This window comes from Elgaria multicarinata, chromosome 23 (genome assembly GCF_023053635.1).
Source record: "Elgaria multicarinata webbii isolate HBS135686 ecotype San Diego chromosome 23, rElgMul1.1.pri, whole genome shotgun sequence".
NCBI lineage: Eukaryota > Metazoa > Chordata > Lepidosauria > Squamata > Anguidae > Elgaria > Elgaria multicarinata.
Genome location: NC_086193.1, coordinates 3,975,201 through 3,993,837, shown reverse-complemented (window position 1 = coordinate 3,993,837; position 18,637 = coordinate 3,975,201). Strand labels below are relative to the sequence as shown.

The 18,637-nt window shown below is 47.8% G+C and overlaps 1 protein-coding gene across 1 annotated transcript; it reads left to right on the top strand.

Moving 5' to 3' along the window:
• The first annotated feature begins 2,942 nt into the window (after positions 1 to 2,942).
• On the top strand, positions 2,943 to 3,950 carry LOC134413089 (E3 ubiquitin-protein ligase RNF167-like). Its single transcript, XM_063147163.1, has one exon. It carries the CDS (start codon positions 2,943 to 2,945, stop codon positions 3,948 to 3,950), a length of 1,008 nt encoding a protein of 335 aa, XP_063003233.1.
• Positions 3,951 to 18,637: the final 14,687 nt, after the last annotated feature.

The window sequence follows — 18,637 nt, the reverse complement described above, 5'->3', positions numbered from 1 at the left end:
AAAAACACAGGAGTGCAACCATATAAACAACGAAATCTACAATGAAGATCAAAGTTGGGTAGCAGGATAAAACAACATCAAGCAGCATTTAAATCCTGATGGGGCAAAAGTGTCTTTAATGCCTACCTCAATGATAGTAGCAGGGGGAATCAACCTCACCTTCCCTCCAGAGGGCGTTCCACAGTTAGGGTGCTACTACCAAAAAGAATCCGCCAACCTCGGCTCTCGAGGTGGTGGGTCACATAGCAGGGCCTCCAGTGGTTATCGGCGGTTCCTCTATAGGTCAAAACCATCATAGGAAATAGGAAACTGCCTTATACTGAGTTAGACCATGGGCAAATATAATATAGAAGCTTCAAACCACAATATAAAAGTACAGAAAGAATAAAACTGAGCAGCAATGCAGAGATTTAAAACACAGGTTTAGAACAAAAGGATGGTAAAATGCTAAAATACTGGGGAAATAAAAAGACCTTCAACTGACCCCAGAAAGAGTACAATGTAGGTGCCAGGGAGCTCTCTTCAGGGAGCTTATTCAACAGCCGAGGTGCCACAGCAGAAAAGGCCCTCCTCTTGGTAGGCACACCCACCTCACTTGCTTGAGCAGTGGCTCACAGAGAAGGATCCCTGAGGATGTTCTTAGGGTCCGGGCAGCTACATATGGGAGCAGGTGACCCTTCAGATAACCTGGACCCACGCCATTGAGGGCTTTGAATGTTATTACCAACACTTTGAATCGGGCCCGGACCTGGACTGGCAGCCAGTGCAGCTGGAATGAGACTGGCATAATGTGGTCTCATTGGCCAGTCCCCGTTAACAATTTTGCTGCCTGATTTTGGACCAGCTGAAGTTTCCAGACTGTTTTCAAAGCCCAGATGGACCCAGGCTCTGATTCAGCTTCTGATGTACCTATGATAATCTTTGGCATACCTTACGTAGTGTTCCCTCCAGGACTGGTATAGGGCAGATCTCACCACCACCACCACAACTGCACATTGAAAGAAAACTGTTGCTGAAATCCCAGAGAATGATCTCTTTTGGCTTTCAGTCTGCCCAATCCCTGACTTCTCCCACATTCACCTTTAAGTTAATCTTTTGTTTCACGTTGCCTTCTTTCTCCATGTTCTGGGCAAAGACAGTTGTGGCCCACTGGCCCTTCAGTTTATATTAACGCCCCGTGTGTATTGAGCTCCCACACAAGGGGTTATTGCACTCCGGATAGTGCAAGCCACTAAGCTGTGAATGCAAGCCCTCATGGGTAATTTGGAAAAAAGTTCCAAGGTGCTATCACTCCCTACCATAGGCGTGCGCAAAGGGTGTGCCGGGTGTGCCCAGGCACACCCTAATGTCTCAAGCAATAATCTCTCTCTGCTGGGAGCCACATTTCAAGGAGGCCAGGAGGAGGGTTTATATCACCTTGTAAGATCCTCCTCCAGCCAGTGTCATCACAAACGCCCCACCAACGCTGATTCCCGCCCTCACCTGCAACGGCTCTCCTGCAGTCAGGGAATCTGAACACCGAGTAGGGCATCAATGGAACAGTGTTTAAGAAATAATTGGATAAAAATAATGAGTATTCAAGAAATATTCACCTTTAACAAATGAATTAATAAATAAAATTCCCTGGGTGCACCCCCTAATGAAATGCGCTGTGCACGCCTCTGCTCCCTGCAGCGGAACAAATCCAACACCCGCTCGGTAATGTGATAAGACAGGTCGAAGCTGGTTCAGAAGGCAGTGGGGAAAAGGGACTCAGACGTGATAAGAGAAAACCGCGGCCGACACAATCTTACAAACCCTCCAACTCAAATTTACACCTCCACGAGTTTTTTCCTCCCCCTTCCAGTCCTCGAAAGAGAGGAGCCCAGCAGCAGGTTCTCACGATGCATCTAGCGGTGTGGCTGGGCGCTAAGGACTCTGGGAAATCTCCCAGGAGAGTTCAGTTGCCTTGATGCATTTGCATGAGAAGAAAGCCCAGGGATCGCAAAAGAAAGAAGGGCGCGTCTTGAGATGGATCCTGGACTCGATCCATTTCCGTCTTTGACCTGACAGCCTGCCCTGGGGATGTGCAAGTTATTCATTTCATTTCATTTCTATACCACCCAATAGCCGAAGCTCTCTGGGCAGTTCACAAAAATTAAGTACAGCATAAAAGATAGTGTAAAAGCTTAAAACCACCATTTAAACACACACACACACACACACACACACACTACAAAAGTATAACTGGAATAAAAGCAAGCAGTGATGCAGAGATTTAAAACACAGATTTAAAATAGCAGAGTTAAAAAAGAGAAAAACTGGGATATGAAATTGTTAAAATGCTGAGAGAATAAAAAGGTCTTCACCTGGCATCTGAAAGAATACAGTTAAGTGCCAGGCGGACCTCTCTGGGGAGCTCATTCCACAGCCGGGGTGCCACAGCAGAGAAGGCCCTGCTCCTGGTAGCCACCTGCCTCACTTCCTTTGGCAGGGGCTCAGGGAGGAGGACCCCTGAGGATGTTCTTAGGGTCCAGGCAGGTACATATGGGAGGAGGCATTCCTTCAGATAGCCTGGCCCCAAACCGTTTAGGGCTGAGGGGATAGGCAGAGATAGGCAACAGCTGCCTAAGACAGAAATTGTGGAGAAAGGCATGACAATGAGGTCACAAAGGCCCCAGGGAGAAACTTTCTTGGTGACCTGGAGGAAGAGGATGGGAATCAGTGAGGAGCAGCCAGCAGGCCAGGCCTGTTGAGTCAGGAGGGGGGAGGGGAAAGAGCACCTGACCAGATCAACCCGCCATCTCTACCCACAGCTCTTCAGTCTCATGGAAACTCAAGTGGCCATCTTGAGGGTACAGCTCGTCTTCTAGGCTTTTACTCAGATCCTCTTGAAGCCAGCTCCACCCTGCTGGCCCTCGGGTAAAATCCAGCCCATGCTAAAACCTCCAGCAGCAACCACCATGAGGTGGTCTCCTCTTTCTCCACCTTTGTGCATGGCGACTGTGTTCTTCGTCCTCCAAGTCCCTGCCGCCAAAGCCTTCATCCACGCCGTTTGCAGCCACAACGCCACCACTTTCGATTTCGCGGCCCTGCCTGCGCTTTTTGGGGCCCCTCTCCCCGCAGGGGGCCTCACGGGATTCCTGATTGAGGCGACGCCCGCGGACGCCTGCCAGCCCATTGACAGCCCGCCGAACACCTCCTCCATCTTTGTGGCGCTCATCCGTCGGCACAACTGCTCCTTCGCCACCAAAGTCCTCCACGCGCAGCAGGCAGGGTTCTGTGGGGCCATTGTGCACAACGTGGACTCCCAAACCCTCGTGAACATGGTGAGCGAGGTGAGCATCCAACGGCGCGTCCACATTCCGTCCGTGTTCACCACAGACGTGGCTTCCAAGATCCTGAAGCAGTTTCATCGCTCTGGGAAGCTGTCTTCGGTGGTTCTGGTGCCGGAATATTTCCACTTCACCTGGAAGGGTTCTTCTGGGATGGCCCGGATTTCCTCCTCGTACCACATCCAGCTGCCTGGTCCCTGCTCACGGATGATGTCTCTCCGTACCTGTTGGATGATTTGCATCCCCGTGTCTACCTTGATTGCCTGTCTGCTGATTGAGAAATATCTATCGATGTGCAAAAAAAGGAAGACGCGGAGGAGAACCTGTCGTTTCCTGGAAAATGGAAGCGGGCTGGTCTGCATCTCATTTATTAGTTCCAAGTACCAAGAATGCGCCATCTGCTTGGACAGGTACATGGAACATGACAGTTTGAAGGTCCTCTCGTGTTTGCATGCCTTCCACAGCAAATGCATCGACCTCTGGCATATCTCCCAGACCAGGAGTAAGACCTGCCCTCTCTGTATGCAGAAGGTGATGGTGGTCACCCGATTGCAAGCGGTGAGGTTGTGGCAAGACGGAACGGGAAACAATTGGACTTTGTGGTCCGGCAAAGGTAAATCTGCCTCTGATGACTAGTACCCATGTTTGCTGCTCTCACAACGGCTCCCTCCCCAATTCTGACCACAGACTGAAAGAGGAGGGCCTGTAGTCCCCTCCGTTGGAAGACCAGAAGGGGAAATCAACCATGGAGGACAGAAGGACTTGGTAGCACATGAAATGTGAAGTTGCATGTTTTTAATTAGAATTATTATGGACACGCCCCTCTACCTTGGCCACCTGTAACTGCTGTAGAGCCCCATCAAACAGAAGAAACAAGACCTAAAAGCAATCCCAACGGGGAAATCAATTGTGTAGGATGTTCTCATGTTCTGCTCTGCCCTGTTCCATTTTCGTGCCAACGTAACTGGCCTTTCCAACCTACATCTGGAAAATACAGAGAAAGTGTTATATTCAACACAGATTCAGTCTGGCTTTTGCAGTTTGTCTATGGCGAAACATTTGCGAGGGCACCCCTGATGAGGGGACAAGACATGGAAGTGTGGGCTAACCATGGCCAAAAGCAGGAATCTGAGAGCAGAGTGCAGTGTGGTTCTCCCTGGACACTGCTCAGCTTCCCAGACTCTGGTCTGCAGACCGTTGCACTCGCCCGACATTTATTTATTTATTTAGAATATTTATATACCGCTCCCCATTGAAAAATTTCGGAGCGGTGTACAAGGTAAAATGAAAATAAAAGCAGAATGAAACAGTTAAAAAGAAATTTAAAAAGAAGCAAAAATCAGAAATCCAAGGCTGCATGTTAAAGAAAGGCTTCTTGGAATAAAGATGTTTTCAGGAGGCGCCGAAAGGAGTACAAGGTTGGAGCCTGTCTGACCTCCAGAGGCAGGGAGTTCCACAGAAGGGGGGCCACCACGCTGAAGGCTCTTCCCCTGGTGGATTCCAATCGGAGGATGGATCTAGGTGGAACCACCAGGAGCAGGCCCTCGGATGACCTCAGTGATAGGGTGACCATATTTGGGAAACCAAAAAAGAGGACACTTAGTGTGCGTGTGGGGAAGCAGCTTTCTGAGTCCTGCAAAAAGTACGTTATTCCCCCGCCACCTTAAAGAACCCGATTGGAGTGGAGGAGGGGAAAGGATTTCATTCTGCCCCACCACCATCCACTCCAATTGGGGCCTTTTCTATAATGTCCACGAATGACCCACTTTCCCCTTTAAGACCTCAATTGGAGCTCGGGGTGGGGGAATGATGTGCCTCAAGAACGCATGTCATTCCCTCCTGCCATGCTAATGGCAGCCTTAAAGGGGAAGGTGTGTCATTCCAGGACATTATTGAAAATGATAGAAAATCCCCCCTGACACCATGGAAAGCACAAAAACCAGGACAAATCCGGGGAAATCCTGACAGTTGGTCACCCTACTCAGTGACCGGGCAGGTTGGTAAGGGAGAAGGCGCTCTCTCAGGTATCCTTGTCCCAAGTTGTACACAAGTACAAGAACCTTCAACCTGGCCCGGTAGCGAATAGGCAGCCCGTGCAGTTCCCTCAGCAGAGGAGTTACATGCTGGAAAGGGGCAGCTTCAGACAACAGCCGACTTGGGGCGCACTGAATCAGGCAAGCATGGTGCTTCCTGCTGGTCAGCCAAGCCGCCACTTTTTGTAAAAATGGAGGCTCATTCCTTTACATAAAGGCCCATTTATGCAAATGGCAGCCATAAAAGGGCCATCTGTCCAAAATGACACGTGTAAATGGTAGGGTGACCCTATGGAAAGGAGGACAGGGCTGCTGCATCTTTAACAGTTGCATAGAAAAGGGAATGGATGAGGTGGCGCTCCCTCTGAAGGAGCAGGTACGTGGCTTGGGAGTACTTCTAGACCCATCATTGTCACTGCAGGCCCAGGTGGACTCTGTGGCACAGAGTACTTGGGGTCAACTTCGGCTGATCCGCCAGCTACAGCCTTTCCTGGACAGGGACAACCTAGCCACAGTAGTGCATGCACTGGTAACTTCCCGCTTAGACTACTGCAATGCACTCTATGTGGGGCTGCCCTTGAAGACGATGCAGAAGTTGCAGCTAGTGCAAAATGCAGCAGCTAGACTGCTGGCGGGTACATCTTACAGAGACCACATAACACCGGTCTTAAAGGAACTGCACTGGCTGCCTATACACTTCCGGGCGGAATTCAAGGTGCTGGTAATGACGTTTAAAGCCCTAAACAGCTTGGGACCTCGATACTTGAGAGAGCGCCTCTCCTTATATATGCCTGCCCAAGACCTTAGATCTGTTGGAGGAGCCCTTCTCCGCATCCCACCAGCGCAACATATACGCTATGATGGGACAAGGGAGAGGGCCTTCTCTGTGGTGGCACCCCGGCTGTGGAATGCCCTCCCCTTGGAAACCCGATTGGTGCCAACATGGATTGCATTTCGACGCCAAGTAAAAACATGGCTCTTTAACAAAGCCTTTGATGGTTGTTTTAACTGTTTTAACTGCTTTTCCTGCTTTTAAATTATATATTGTTTTAACTTGGATCATGGTTTAATTTGTTTTTAACTGTGCATATTTATTGTTTTATACTGTATGTTTTTATCTGTATGCCGCTCTGAGATCTTAGTGATATAGGGAGGGATATAAACGTTTTAAATAAATAAATAAATAAATAAATGTCAGCAGGTGTCATTTGTATGCATGCAGCACCTGGTGAAATTCCCTCTTCATCACAACAGTTAAAGATGCAGGATCCCTGCTCTCTTTTGTATCTGGTCACTCTAGGCAGGGCTCCTGCAGCTTTAACTGTTGTGATGAAGAGGGAATTTTACCAGGTGCTGCAAGCATACAAATGACACCTGCTGAAATATCCCTTTCTATGCAACTGTTAGTTGCAGGAGCCCTGTCCTCCTTTCCATGTGGTCACCCTATATTCCGTGGCTTGGGGAGACATTTGTCTCCCTAGATTTTTGAGGAGAATATATCAACATTCGCAAATGTTCTCCTTATGGAAAGAAATTGAGATTAAAAAATAATAATAATTGTATGTGACAGAAACCAAGAGTGACAACTTCATCCAGCCCTTAAAAATCTGGGTGGAAATCCCTGTGCATTTGACCATATTTTAGCTCCAAATTAGGGTAACAAAAACCCCTCTTTTTACGACAGCCTCTTCATATTAAAAAAAATATATAGGGCAGGTCTGTAAAACATGCTCCTCTCCATGCTGGGAAAAGAAATCCCTAGTGAATTTTGCTGGTACAGAAGGGTAAGAATTTTGTTTCCAGTATTTTTGTAAAGGTTTGCCCCAAACCACACAGTTCTTCATATTTGGGATGGGAAGAAATTGAGCTTTCAAAGATTCAAATGAAGGAGGAGGCATGCCGAACCAGGTGCACTACTGTGAGATGGTACAGTCCTAGCACCCTTTCCCTACCTGGCTCCTTACAGATGTTTTGGGGTTTCAACACCCATCATCCCCATCCAGCATGTGTTTTAGGCAGTGGAGACGAGTTGCTCCATTATCAGTGGAGAAGTGAATCCTCTCTGGATTTCAGTCAGAACCAGTGAGAACTCTAAAGTGGCTATCCATGGTTAAGAACATAAGAAAAGCCCTGATGTTGGATCAGACCAAAGGTCCATCTAGTCCTCCACAGTGTTCACACAATGGCCAACCAGCTGTGGACCAGGAACTCACAAGCAGCACCCTCCCACCCATGGTCCCCAGCAACTGGTGCACACGGGCTTACTGCCTCAGATACTGGAGGGAGCACATTGTAGCTCTTGATAGCCTTCTCCTCCAGGAATTGATCCAACCCCCTTTTAAAGCCATCCAAAATGGTGGCCATCACTACATCTTGTGGTAGGGAGTTCCATAGTTTAACTATGCACTGTGTGAAGAAGTCCTTCCTTTTATTTGTCCTGAATTTCTCACCAATCATCTTCATGGGATGACCCCTTTGGGGTTCTAGTATTGAGAGAGAGAGAGAGAGAGAGAGAGAGAGAGAGAGAGAGAGAGAGAGAGAGAGAGATTCTGAACTTATTTTTTCTGAAGGATCATGTCCTCCCATATGTACCTGCTGGGACCCTAAGTTCAGCGGTCCTATTCCATAATCCCCTGCCAAAGGAAGTGAGGCAGGTCGCTACCAGGAGCAGGGCCTTTTCTGCTGTGGCACCGCGGCTGCGGAATGAGCTCCCTAGAGTGGTTTGCCCCACACCTACTTGGTGCTTTTTTATGGCACCAGGGGAAGGCCTTTTTATTCTCCCAGACATTGGAGTTTTTTTAGCTCTGCTGTTTTAAATCCGTTACTGTATTTTAAATCTCTGCATTGCTGCTACGTTTTATTTCGGTTTGTATGTTTACGTTGCAGTTTGGAGCGTTTACATTTTACACTGTATTTTATGATGTTTTTTGTGGTCTCGATTGTCGCAAACCGCTCAGAGAGCTTAGGATCTTGGTCGGCATAGAAACATAATAAAATAAATAAACTAGATCTATGCTCCTGCTTTATAATGGTATTGAAGGCTAAATTTGGATGGCTTCAAAAGGGGATTGGATCAATTCCTGGAGTAGAAGGTGATCAATGGCTACTAGCCCTGATGGTTATGTGCTACCTCCAGTATCTGAGGCAGTAAATCTATGTGCACCATTTGCTGTGGAACATGGGCGGGAGGGTGCTGTTGCACCATGTCCTGCTTTGTTGGTCCCTGGTCGACAGCCGGTTGGCCACTGTGTGAACACAGTGCTGGACTAGATGCACCCTTGGTCTGACCCAGCAGGGCTCTTCTTAGTTCTTATCTCTACTACTGGTTTATTGAAGTGCACTGATAACTGTTGGGGCACAGGACACATTCCATATTCCACTTTCATGGTGATTTATCCTGCTTTTTATTCCACGTCCATAATGGTTTGACACAAGGTGTAGATCTGGCCAATCATAAATGCAGTTCTGACTGAAACCCAGAGCGGTTTCAGAGCTGAACTGACATCAGAGCCAGCAGCTGAATGATGTCATAGAATCATAGAATCATAGAATAGCAGAGTTGGAAGAGGCCTACAAGGCCATCGAATCCAACCCCCTGCTCAATGCAGGAATCCACCCTAAAGCATCCCTGACAGATGGTTGTCCAGCTGCCTCTTGAAGGCCTCCAGTGTGGGAGAGCCCACAACCTCCCTAGGTCACTGGTTCCATTGTCGTACTGTTCTAACAGGCAGGAAGTTTTTCCTGATCATAGAATCATAGAATAGTAGAGTTGGAAGGGGCCTACAAGGCCATCGAGTCCAACCCCCTGCTCAATGCAGGAATCCACCCTAAAGCATCCCTGACAGATGCTTGTCCAGCTGCCTCTTGAAGGCCTCTAGTGTGGGAGAGCCCACAACCTCCCTAGGTAACTGGTTCCATTGTCGCACTGCTCTAACAGTCAGGAAGTTTTTCCTGATGTCCAGCTGGAATCGGGCTTCCTTTAACTTCATCCAATCCTCCTGATGACATTTGGTCCCTGGTGGGTATTTCTAGGTAGATGTTCCATCCGGCAATTTCCGCCCATTAAATAAACAAACGACTTGTCCCGTTTCCTCCAGGCCTCGCTCAGCACCCTGCACTCAGGGCAGCCTGAACGAAAGGATGCTCATTAAAATGCAATTAGGGGATGCATGACGGGGAGCGCTGACATCTTGACGAGAGGTGCTGGTTGAGGATCTTGATCAAGGAACGGGGGGTGGGAGGGAGGAAACCACTCCGCGAAATGACTTCCTGACGCGTCCACTTGAAGCCAGATTATCCTTCTTCATTGAGGACCACTCCAAAAAATATATAAATCCCTCTCGACGCTCCCCTGGGAAGACCCCGGCCAATCGCGGCAGACCATCTTTCCTTCTCAGCTATCAACAAGGGCTTTGTTCTGCAGTTTTCCTGCTTGGAAAGTCTCGGGGAAAAGAAAAACAGGGGGAGGAAGCAGGTTTTCATTAGCCCCCATGGCTTTGAGTCGAAAGAGCCAGAGGACTGGAGAGGAAGAGGGGAGACTGAAGGAATTCTTAATGCGATTGCCTGCATCTCTTTTGGCTGATAGAAAAAGAACTGAGCCCTTCGTATTATATATCTATATATCTATCGACCATCACAGAACAGGAGGTTTGGGACTATTTTCGCCACCTGGACTCAACCCCCAACTTGCAGGATGACCCCCAAAATGAATGATATTCTTTTTTTTTTTACAAAAGAAAATGGCGTCCGGAGGGCTATGTAGGGCCAAAGAGTTCAGTTCCAGATTGTTTGCAAACAAGCTAGAATTGCATGTTTTGGCACCATTTCTCTAGAGACCGTTTCAATCATAGAATCATAGAATAGCAGAGTTGGAAGGGGCCTACAAGGCCATCCAGTCCAACCCCCTGCTCAATGCAGGAATCCACCCTAAAGCATCCCCGACAGATGGTTGTCCAGCTGCCTCTTGAAGGCCTCGAGTGTGGGAGAGCCCGAAACCTCCCTAGGTAACTGATTCCATTGTCGTACTGCTCTAACAGTAAGGAAGTTTTTCCTGATGTCCAGCTGGAATCTGGCTTCCTTTAACTTGAGCCCGTTATTCCGTGTCCTGCACTCTGGGAGGATCGAGAAGAGATCCTGGCCCTCCTCTGTGTGACAACCTTTCAAGTATTTGAAGAGTGCTCTCATGTCTCCCCACAATCTTCTCTTCCCCAGGCTAAACATGCCCAGTTCTTTCAGTCTCTCTTCATAGGGCTTTGTTTCCAGACCCCTGATCATCCTCTGAACACGCTCCAGCTTGTCTGCGTCCTTCTTGAATTGTGGAGCCCAGAACTGGACGCAATACTCTAGATGAGGCCTAACCAGGGCGGAATAGAGAGGAACCAGGACCTCACGTGATTAGGAAGCTACACTTCTATTAATGCAGCCCAAAATAGCATTTGCCTTTCTTGCAGCCATATCGCACTGTTGGCTCATATTCAGCTAGCGATCTACAACAATTCCAAGATCTTCCTCGTTTGTAGTATTGCAGATGGCAGACACTCTTTTATCTACCCACAATGCTCCAGGTATACTGTAATTGCAGGGCATTGTGGGAAATTTAAAAATGGCAGATGCCACAAAAAATAACCCCCCTTCCGCTTTTACCATAGCAATTAGGGAGGTTGGAGAAATCTGCAACTGATTCGTATGAGTTCAGATTTCTATGAATCGAATGTGAGGATTCTGAAGCTAAGGATGTTCCAAGAATCCTTCTCTGATGGGTGGAGATCAACAAGGGGATGCAAATCGAAATCTGGTGCAATTAGTACAACTTACAGCCGTAATTCCCTTATTTTGTGCAAATTGCAGCCCCAAATTATGCAAATGATGACAGCAGTTTGCACAAATTAAGCCAATTACGGCTGAAGCGTGTGCAAATTATGCAAACTGAAGCCCGCAGTTTGCATAAATGTCTATGGGGGGGGCGGTGCTGAACCCTGGAAAAACATCTTGGATTTCAGTTTTTTAAAAAACATGACTCGGCTCAAGGTAGGCAGGCAGCAGGAACCCGTCAAGTGCAATTTTCAAATGACAGGGGCCCCCTAACTGCATCCTCTAGCACAAGTGGAATGAAATTCTGGTTTTTGGTTTTTGGGGGGTGGGTGGGTGGGCAGAGAGGGTTGGGAATGAACCCTTTCTGAAACTGGTTGCTACAGTTGCATAAACACTGCAGGCCAAAAAAACAGGGGATTGTCTATAAGCAGGGAAAGCCCTGAGGTGGCTGTGGATCTGTGCTGCGTCAGTTATATGACGCAGATGCAGATGCCGCTTCGCAGCCAGTGGGGGGCTTTCCCATGAAGCTGTGCATTGAAAAAGTCAGGGAATTACCCCGACTTTTTCAATCGGAGTGACATCGGTACGGCAGTACCGCCTTCTGACGTCACTCTGGGGCTGATCTGGGTGTGGTCCCTGGTGGAAAGTGACCCCACACTCCTTCCTCAGTGTTGGGATTACCCGACGCAAACCAGAGAGAGAGAGAAACCATGGGGTTTCCCGAGGAAGTAGCGCCAACCCAGTGCCGTGAACACGGCTCCCTGGATGCCCTTTAAACCACGGATGAAGAAACTGGGCGCCTCCGGGTTCTGATGGGTTGCAATCCCTCTCATCTCTCCTGTTGGCCAGGGCTGATAGAATCATAGAATCATAGCATCATAGAATAGCAGAGTTGGAAGGGGCCTTCAAGGCCATTGAGTCCACCCCCCTGCTCAATGCAGGAATCCACCCAAAAGCATCCCTTACAGATGGTTGTCCAGCTGCCTCTTGAAGGCCTCTAGTGTGGGAGAGCCCACCACCTCCCTAGGTAACTGGTTCCATTGTCGTGTTGCTCTAACAGTCAGGAAGTTTTTCCTGATGGACCTTGCAGTCCAAGAACATCTGGCTAGCCATGCATTTCCCCCCTCCCATTCCCATAATTTCCCTTTTGTAGCTTGTGACTCCACATTTAATTGACAGACATCCATTTGCCGCTAAGTGAGCGATCTCTAACACACTGGGAAGGAGTTCAAAAAGCAACGCAGAAATCAATCCTCTAAAGAGGCTTTTTTAAAAAAAAATCTCCGCCCTACGAGCGCTTCGGCAAATGCATCGGACGGTTGGGTGCCTTCCTCCGTTTAATCAGCGGCACGCCGGCAGAGGCTGGTGCTGAAGGCGTGGCTTGGTGGCTGATTCCCAGAAATGTCCCTGAGGAGGAGGGGGGGAGCCACTGAGTCCTGGTGAACACTCGTGACTCCGCTTGGAAGCAGGTGAGAGATGGGTGGGACAAACAGGTTAAAATGGATGACTCTGTCAATTTTGGTCCCTGTCCATTTTTTCAACCTCCAGTTCAGTCTGCCCTGATCTTTGAGAATTTTCCCAGCCTTCAGTTCAGCTCATCCTAAACTCAGGAATTATTAGAATCATAGAATCATAGAATAGCAGAGTTGGAAGGGGCCTACAAGGCCATCGAGTCCAACCCCCTGCTCAATGCAGGAATCCACCCTAAAGCATCCCCGACAGATGCTTGTCCAGCTGCCTCTTGAAGGCCTCCAGTGTGGGAGAGCCCACCACCTCCCTAGGTAACTGGTTCCATTGTCGCACTGCTCTAACAGTCAGGAAGTTTTTCCTGATGTCCAGCTGGAATCTGGCTTCCTTTAACTTGAGCCCGTTATTCCGTGTCCTGCACTCTGGGAGGATCGAGAAGAGATCCTGGCCCTCCTCTGTGTGACAACCTTTCAAGTATTTGAAGAGTGCTCTCATGTCTCCCCTCAATCTTCTCTTCTCCAGGCTAAACCTGCCCAGTTCTTTCAAACTCTCTTCATAGGGCTTTGTTTCCAGACCCCTGATCATCCTGGTTGATCAGGGGTCTGATAAAACTGGTTATTATTATTAATAAAAACTGGTTATTATTATTATTATTATTTTAAGTTCTCATAAACATTCGTATGCATTTCTCCGAATACATGCATTTTTCTACATGAACGCCTTTGGGTGTTCAACGTCTCCTGGAGGGAGTTACACTCCCCCGAAAGGAGCTGGTTCATAGCTTGGGGGTTCTCCTAGAACCATCTCTGTCCCTTGAGGCTCAGGTGGCCTCGGTGGCATGGAGTGCCTTCTACCCGCTTCGGTTGGTGGCCCAGCTACGCCCCTATCTGGACAAGGATAACCTGGCTTCAGTTGTCTTTGCTCTGGGAATCTCCAGGTTAGATTACTGCAATGCGCTCTACATGGGGCTGCCTTTGAAGACGGTTCGGAAGCTGCAGCTTGTGCAAAATGCAGCAGCCAGATTGATATCTGGAACCAGAAGGTTTGAGCATATAAGACCGGCTCTGGCCCGCTTGCATTGGCTGCCTATATGTTTCTGAGCCCAATTCAAGGTGCTGGTTTAAGCTATAAAGGCTTACATGGCTTGGGACCACAATACCTGATGGAACGCCTCTCCCGACATGAACCTACCCATACACTGCACTCAACATCTAAGGTCCTCCTCCGGGTGCCTACTCCGAGGGAAGCTCGGAGGATAGCAACAAGGGAGAGGGCCTTTTCTGTAGTGGCCCCCCGACTGTGGAATGAGCTCCCCAATGAGGCTCGCCGGGCGCCAACATTGTTATCTCTTTGGCGCCAGGTCAAGACTTTTCTCTTCTCCCAGGCAGTTAACAACATATGCTGAGTTTTTAACTGACCCCAGACTAGTTTGTTTAAAATGTATATTGTTGTTTTTATGCTTTTGATGGTTTAGAATTTTTATATTTGTTCTTAATATGGTCAGAAGGCAAATTTGCCCAAGTCCATTTTCAGTGGCAGCCCCCTCTGTTTCAACATAAACTGTCATAGAATCATAGAATCACAGAATCATAGAATCATAGAATAGCAGAGTTGGAAGGGACCTACAAGGCCATCTAGTCCAACCCCCTGCTCAATGCAGGAATCCACCCTAAAGCATCCCTGACAGGTGGTTGTCCAGCTGCCTCTTAGAAGGCCGCTAAGCCCTGCTGAGTGTAAAGGATTTGGGCCTTCTTGAAATTTATTTATTTATTTATTTATTGCGTTTCTTTACCACCCAATAACCGAAGCTCCCTGGGCGGTTCACAAAAACTGAAACCGTTCAAAGTATAAAACGAACAGTATAAAAATATGATGTAAAATGCCATCTAAAAGCACAACTGGATAAAATCAGCCGCAGTGCCGAACTACAAATTTAAAATACAAATTTGAAACAGCAAAGTTCAAACCACGTTTCTAGACTGTTCAAATGCTAAGAGGATAAAAAGGTCTTCACCTGGCGTCTGAAAGAGTATAGTGTAGGTGCCAGGCTAGGGTGACCAACTGTCAGGATTTCCCCGGATTTGTCCTGGTTTTTGTTCTTTCCATGGTGTCAGGGGGGATTTTCTGTAATTTTCAATAATGTCCTGGAATGACACACCTTCCCCTTTAAGGCTGCCATTAGCATGGCAGGAGAGAATGACATGCTTTCTTGAGGCACGTCATTCCCCCACCCCGAGCTCCAATTGAGGTCTTAAAGGGGAAAGTGGGTCATTTGTGGACATTATAGAAAAGGCCCCAATTGGAGTGGATGGTGGTGGTGCAGAATGAAATCCTTTCCCCTCCTCCACTCCAATCGGGTTCTTTAAGGTGGCGGGGGAATAACGTACTTTCTGCAGGACTCAGAAAGCTGCTTCCCCCCACACACACTAGGTGTCCTCTTTTTTGGTTTCCCAAATATGGTCACCCTATGCCAGGAGAACCTCCTTTGGGAGCTCATTTCACAGCCGGGGTGCCACAGCAGAGAAGGCCCTGCTCCTGGTAGCCCCCTGCCTCACTTCCTTTGGCAGGGGCTCAGGGAGAAGGACCCCTGAGGATGTTCTTAGGGTCCGGGCAGGTACATATGGGAGGAGGCGTTCCTTCAGATAACCTGGCCCCAAACCGTTTAGGGCTTTAAGTGTTAATACCAGCACTTTGAATCAGGCCCAGACCTGGACTGGCCGAAATGAGAGGGGAGCAAACAAATGAACACATTGATGGCAATGTATCATATACCAAAAGATATTTTCTGCACAGTCGCATTTCTGAGCCGTTCCGGCCCATCTCCCGTGATGGATGGACCCCTCCTGCAGTGACTTTTGGTTACGTCGCATCTGATGTCAATGCCTCCACAGCAATGGCATTATTAAGGCTGAAATCCAAAGGGGCAGAGGAGAAAAGAGAGACAGAAAATTTCCCCGGGAACAGATGGCCTCCCTTTTAGTATCGCAACACACTGCCAGTTAATTAATGCTCGCTGTAATTAAACTTTACACAAATTAGCTGTCGGCTATGCTAAAGGGAGCCATTTCTCTCTCAAATGCCACCTTGAATCAATGGGTTGTGGGGGAAGGAAGACTCCCCCCCCTGAAAAATGGTGTAATTAGGGGAAGGATTTGTGGGGGGCGGTCAGAGAGCAGAGCCATAGGGCTGGGAGGATGGAGTGACAGGCACCAAGACCCCAAAGATGGGATCCCAGCCTTCCCTGTGGTGATGACAGCAAGTCAGCGGGGAGAGCAAGGAGAGGGAGGTAAATCCAATGGCCTTTCCAGGATGGACGGAGGGAGGGCCCAGCAACACTCAGCAGTGGCCCAAGGCACCCCAAAGATTTGGTACAAATCTGATCCTTCCTTGGGGCACCTCAGGCCGACCCAGAACCGAGGTGAGGCAGGCCGAATCAGCCCGCCGTGCTTCGGTTTTGGGGATTCAGCCTGAGGCAGTGCCCAGCCCTACTTTCTATTTCATCTCTCCATTGCACGTTCTGATCTGGAAAAGCCCTATGGGCAGAATTACCTTACGCTGCCCTTCCCCTGGGCTTTAATTGAAAACTTCCTGACTGTTAGAGCAGTGCAACAATGGAACCAGTGACCTAGGGAGGTTGTGGGCTCTCCCACATTAGAGGCCTTCAAGAGGCAGCTGGACAAGCATCTGTCGGGGATGCTTTAGGGTGGATTCCTGCATTGAGCAGGGGGTTGGACTCGATGGCCTTGTGGGCCCCTTCCAACTCTGCTATTCTATGATTCTACGGAGCGTGGGAAGCTGAGGATGCAACAGACGGACGGAGAGATTATAATACAATGAAAGACAGGAGTCATCTGCACACACCTTGGACATCTCCTAGAAAAGGTAAGTACAAGAATCCTGAACCCCATCTATGAGCATTTCTCTGAAATTTTCATCTCAGTTGATTTATTTCCGCCCAAAAGCAATTTTGTCTCTCAAATCAAACAACAATGATAAAAAAGCCCAATGTGGGAGGGCTTTTTTGTGCATCGTAGTGTGTATGGCTAAATAATAATAATAATAATAATAATAATAATAATAATAGTTATTATTATTATTTACATTTATGTGTAGTCCTTTTCCTTCAAGGAACCCAAGGGGGCATTCATAATCCTCCTCCTCTCCATGTTATCCTCACAACAACAACCCTGTGAGGTGGTTTGGGCTGAGAGTCTGTGACTGGCCCAAAGCCACCCAGTGGGTTTCCATGGCCGAGTGGGGACTAGAACCCAGATCTCGTGGCTCCCAGTCCTTAGCCACTACACCACACTGGTGACGATACCCTGTTTGGAAGTATGGCATGTTTTTTAAAGCAAGGCTTTGGAATGCAGAAGCGTTGAGGTGGGAGCCATGAAATGTTTTAATTCACTTTATTCCCAGATGCCTCCCTGCCGTTTTGACACTGTAAAATGTTGATCTCCTACTAGTCCTTGGATCTGAAAACACAGCGTTTTTTCCCGAGCTGGTACAAGCATTCTTGTGAAGCCATTACCTGGAAAGAAAGAACATAAAAGCGTTGCATGTAAAAAGTGGTAATGCTATTTAATCCCTATACATACACACACACACACACAAACACACACACACAGAGTAAAGTAATATCAATGGCTTTAAACAGTCTTTTCCATCCAGAATGTGTCTTATCCTTCAGAAACTAAAGCTACCTGTAGTTAAGGGAGATGTGAAACCTGTCCAAAAAAAACTGCAGCCCTGTTTTGCATTTCTAGAGTTCGTTATTACTACTATTGTTATCCAAAGATTTGATGTTTGTCTGAAATTTAAGGTGAGATGCAGGGATGGGGAAGTGGTATAGTCTTCTGAGATGATTCCATATATTTTCCCCTTTGGTACCGGCCTTTGATTCTGAGAATTGCAATTAATGTCTTGTAGTTTATGCAGATGGTGTTCCAAATGAGAGAAATGCCCCCTCCAGACTGGGGAAGGCTGGAGTTTCTATTATTATTATTATTATTATTATTATTATTCAGAATATAAATGGAGAGAAATAAACAGAAATGGTCAACCTTGAGAAGTTTAAGGGGAGACATGAGAGCACTCTTCAAAGACTTAAAAGGTTGTCACACAGAGGAGGGCCAGGATCTCTTCTCGATCCTCCCAGAGTGCAGGACACGGAATAACGGGCTCAAGTTAAAGGAAGCCAGATTCCAGCTGGACATCAGGAAAAACTTCCTGGCTGTTAGAGCAGTACGACAATGGAGCTAGTGACCTAGGGAGGTTGTGGACTCTCCCATACTAGAGGCCTTCAAGAGGCAGCTGGACAACCCTCTGTCAGGGATGCTTTAGGGTGGATTCCTGCATTGAGCAGGGGGTTGGACTCGATGGCTTTGTAGGCACCTTCCAACTCTACTATTCTATGATTCTATGATTTTTATAATTCCTCCATGACTTGTGTGATAGAAATAGAGATGTGAGCCATACTTGTTAATTCTACACTTTGGCGTATTGTGCTAACATATTCCATAGTGATAGGACAGAATTTAAAATGGATTGGGAGGGGTGCTTGGCAGAAGATAGACATCGGATTTCAAAAGTCTGCCTCCCCTGGATCCACAGGAGAAGAGCATGCTGCAAAGGGGCTGAATGATCAAGGGGCTGGAGCATTTCCCCTATGAGGGAAGGTTACGACACCTGGGATTGTTTAGATTGGGGAAAAGGAGGCTAAGGGGAGACATGATGGAGGTGTACAAAATTATGCCTGGTGTGCAGAAGGTGGAGAGGGAGACATCTTTCTCCGTCTCTCAAAATACTAGAACCCAATGGGGTCATCCCATGAAACTGATGGGTGGAAAGTTCAGGACAGATCATAGGAAGGACTTCTTCAAAGCGCAGAGTTGAACTATGGAAGTCGCTACCTTAAGATGGAGTGATGGCCACCAGCTACGATGGTTTTAAAAGGGGGTCAGATCAATTCTTGCAGGAGAAGGCTATCAAAGGATGCTAGTCCTGAGGGCT

What these genes read in the sequence shown, in the direction of transcription:
- LOC134413089 (XM_063147163.1), top strand. Translation starts at nt 2,943, where the DNA reads ATGAGGTGGTCTCCTCTTTCTCCACCTTTGTGCATGGCGACTGTGTTC.